The 2,542-nt window shown below is 32.7% G+C and overlaps 1 protein-coding gene across 1 annotated transcript in view; it reads right to left on the reverse strand.

Moving 5' to 3' along the window:
• The window catches only part of LOC111083804 (glutamate receptor ionotropic, delta-2-like), a gene marked incomplete at its 3' end in the record, with an annotated part of 11,373 nt that overhangs the window by 4,370 nt on the left and 4,461 nt on the right, over nucleotides 1-2,542 (reverse strand). Inside the window, exon 4 of the mRNA XM_022380498.1 lies at nucleotides 2,229-2,387. Within this exon, the coding sequence (XP_022236206.1) occupies nucleotides 2,229-2,387 (159 nt within the window). The remainder of the gene's footprint in view (nucleotides 1-2,228; nucleotides 2,388-2,542) is intronic.

Genomic DNA, 2,542 nt, shown 5'->3' on the forward strand with positions numbered 1-2,542 from the left:
AATCTGAATCACTTGAATAAAACACGGGGGTGCTTAATTTTTTTCCAGGTGTATAATTAGATTCAATTCTTTAATTACATAGATTATTATAATAACTTTAATAATTAGTTTCAATTTTTTAATTACACAGATTACTATAATAAATTTAAGAATTAGTTTCAATTATTTAATTACATAGCTTATTATGATAACTTCCAAGTAGCTACTGTAGGTTCCCAATATCCTTCATTTTATTCCACGATTTATGATCTATCAATTATTATGGTATATAAAGCCTTATAACAAAGAATGTGATTTATGAATCGTTAGTTTGAGTGACAGGACACTGAAGATAATTTCTAACAGACACTTCTTTACTTGTCCTCTATGACAAGTTTCAATAAGAATAATATAGTGATCGTATCGACAGTACCCCCTGTGTGCCGTACGCCACTACCATCCAAGTTTTCGCTCAATATTTGTCTTATTGTGATGTAATGTTTTATAAGTATACCACCGATATAATTAGCGTTTTGATCGACACTTTTTGTGTTCCATGTCTAGCTGACCTGATGGTCTATGGTATTGAGCGAAAGACCTCGTCGTCGTTACTGGCGTGTAGCACATAAGGTATGCTATCGAGATGTTCTTATTGGAAACTCCTAGTATAGGGCCGGTAAAGAAAGGTTGTTTGAAAAATTATTCACATTTACTATATCACCTAAAGCGTTTCTAATCACTGGCTTCAGTCTCTTTATCTATCACGTTGCTATAGCAACAGCATAGTTAAAAAAATTATTCACATTTACTATATCACCTAAAGCGTTTCTAATCACTGGCTTCAGTCTCTTTATCTATCACGTTGCTATAGCAACAGCATAGTTCAATCGTTTTATTCTTTTACCGTGGATACATAACTTTCCTAAAGTCACTATAGCAACATAACAAAGAAAGTAGCTGAATTGTTTAATTATCCATTTTATTGTACTTTATCTGTCTTTAAACTTCTTCATTTTTCATATTACATATGGATATGTAAAACATATCTGGTGTTTCTGTTACTTTTAGTTCAGAAAGGTGAACTTTCTTGTCCACTCAATTTTCAGACATTTTTTTCACTTGTTTGTGTTCATTACACGTATCGAGTTTAGCGTGCAGCTAGAACAGCCAATATCTTATACATGAACTGGTCATAGTTTGTCAGAATTACTTACTGCTTTACTAATGTGTTTCCTAGTAACAACGGCCGTGTAAAAAAGTCTGTAGGAGATATATCCCCTATTTTTACTAATGGGATAATCAAGAGATATGCATTCTGGGCAAGTTGACCCTATGTTTGTGTATATAACGCCCTTTTTCATATTTCAATATAAATCCTTTCTCAGTATGTAGATAAGTTGTTTTATTTTTGCCCAGTGTTTTTCCGTGTGTGTAAGATATCGTATATATTAACTTTGTCAAAGTGAGAATACCATACTTACAGTAACTTCAAGAAAGAGATCTCATCCAGGTTTGACAGTGACAGACAGGAATGATATATCAAATACTGTTTGTAGAAACCTCTTAATTCTAATTAGTAATGGACTAATCAACAGAGATATGTAAACAGTATTTACAGTCTATTTGACGTGTATTAAGAATATTAGGTTTAACTGTCCCCTTGCTTCGGTTTTTTGACAGAATAGGATATGAAACCGTTTCTACTAATTGTCAACAATTTTAACATTCAATTTACAATGAAAACGTTAACAATTGTTAAGTTATTATGGAGTATTTATCGACTGCCAATCTGTTTCAATTCTTTAACAGAATAGTTATTAAATCGTTTATTTAATAAGACTGTCCAATCGCTGACTTCAGTTTTGTTCTATGATGAGCTGCTTTAGCAACTCAAGTAACCGATTTCTGGCTTGAGTTTTTCTCCTATCAAACAAACGTACTCAAGCAATGTAATAGTGACAGTCACATTATAACATGTAATTTAACTCATCTCTATTTATGTCGGTTTGTTCTAATCTGATTCTCATCACATGACAACAAGAACTTGGTGTACAAGAAAGTGTTGATAATCAGGTTAAAAGGTATACAAGAAAGTATTGGTAATCAGGTTAAAAGGTTTACAAGAAAGTATTGGTAATCAGGTTAAAAGGTTCACAAGAAAGTATTGGTAATCAGGTTAAAAGGTTTACAAGAAAGTATTGGTAATCAGGGTAAAAGTCGATCACGTGTGATGGAACACAAATGTTTACCTCCCATCCAAAAGCCATAAGATAACTGAAAATACTTGGACCATCTTTCCTGTAATTTACCAGAATGGTATTGTAATCGATAAAAATTGGTATTGTGGTATCCACTGCTGTATTCCGATCATAGTTTACAGCAAACGGTCCCAAACCAAAATCTGCTTCCTAATGGTGGAGGGAAAGAAAAAAAAGAGATGTAAACTGTAGTGGATTTGATCTTTAAATCATCAATATACTCTAACAACAATGTCAAACTAAATCTACGCGTTTCTCCTACCTGCATACAGCCCTGTTAAAACAATGTCAAACTAAATCTACGC

This window comes from Limulus polyphemus, unplaced genomic scaffold, assembly GCF_000517525.1.
Source record: "Limulus polyphemus unplaced genomic scaffold, Limulus_polyphemus-2.1.2 Scaffold11293, whole genome shotgun sequence".
NCBI lineage: Eukaryota > Metazoa > Arthropoda > Merostomata > Xiphosura > Limulidae > Limulus > Limulus polyphemus.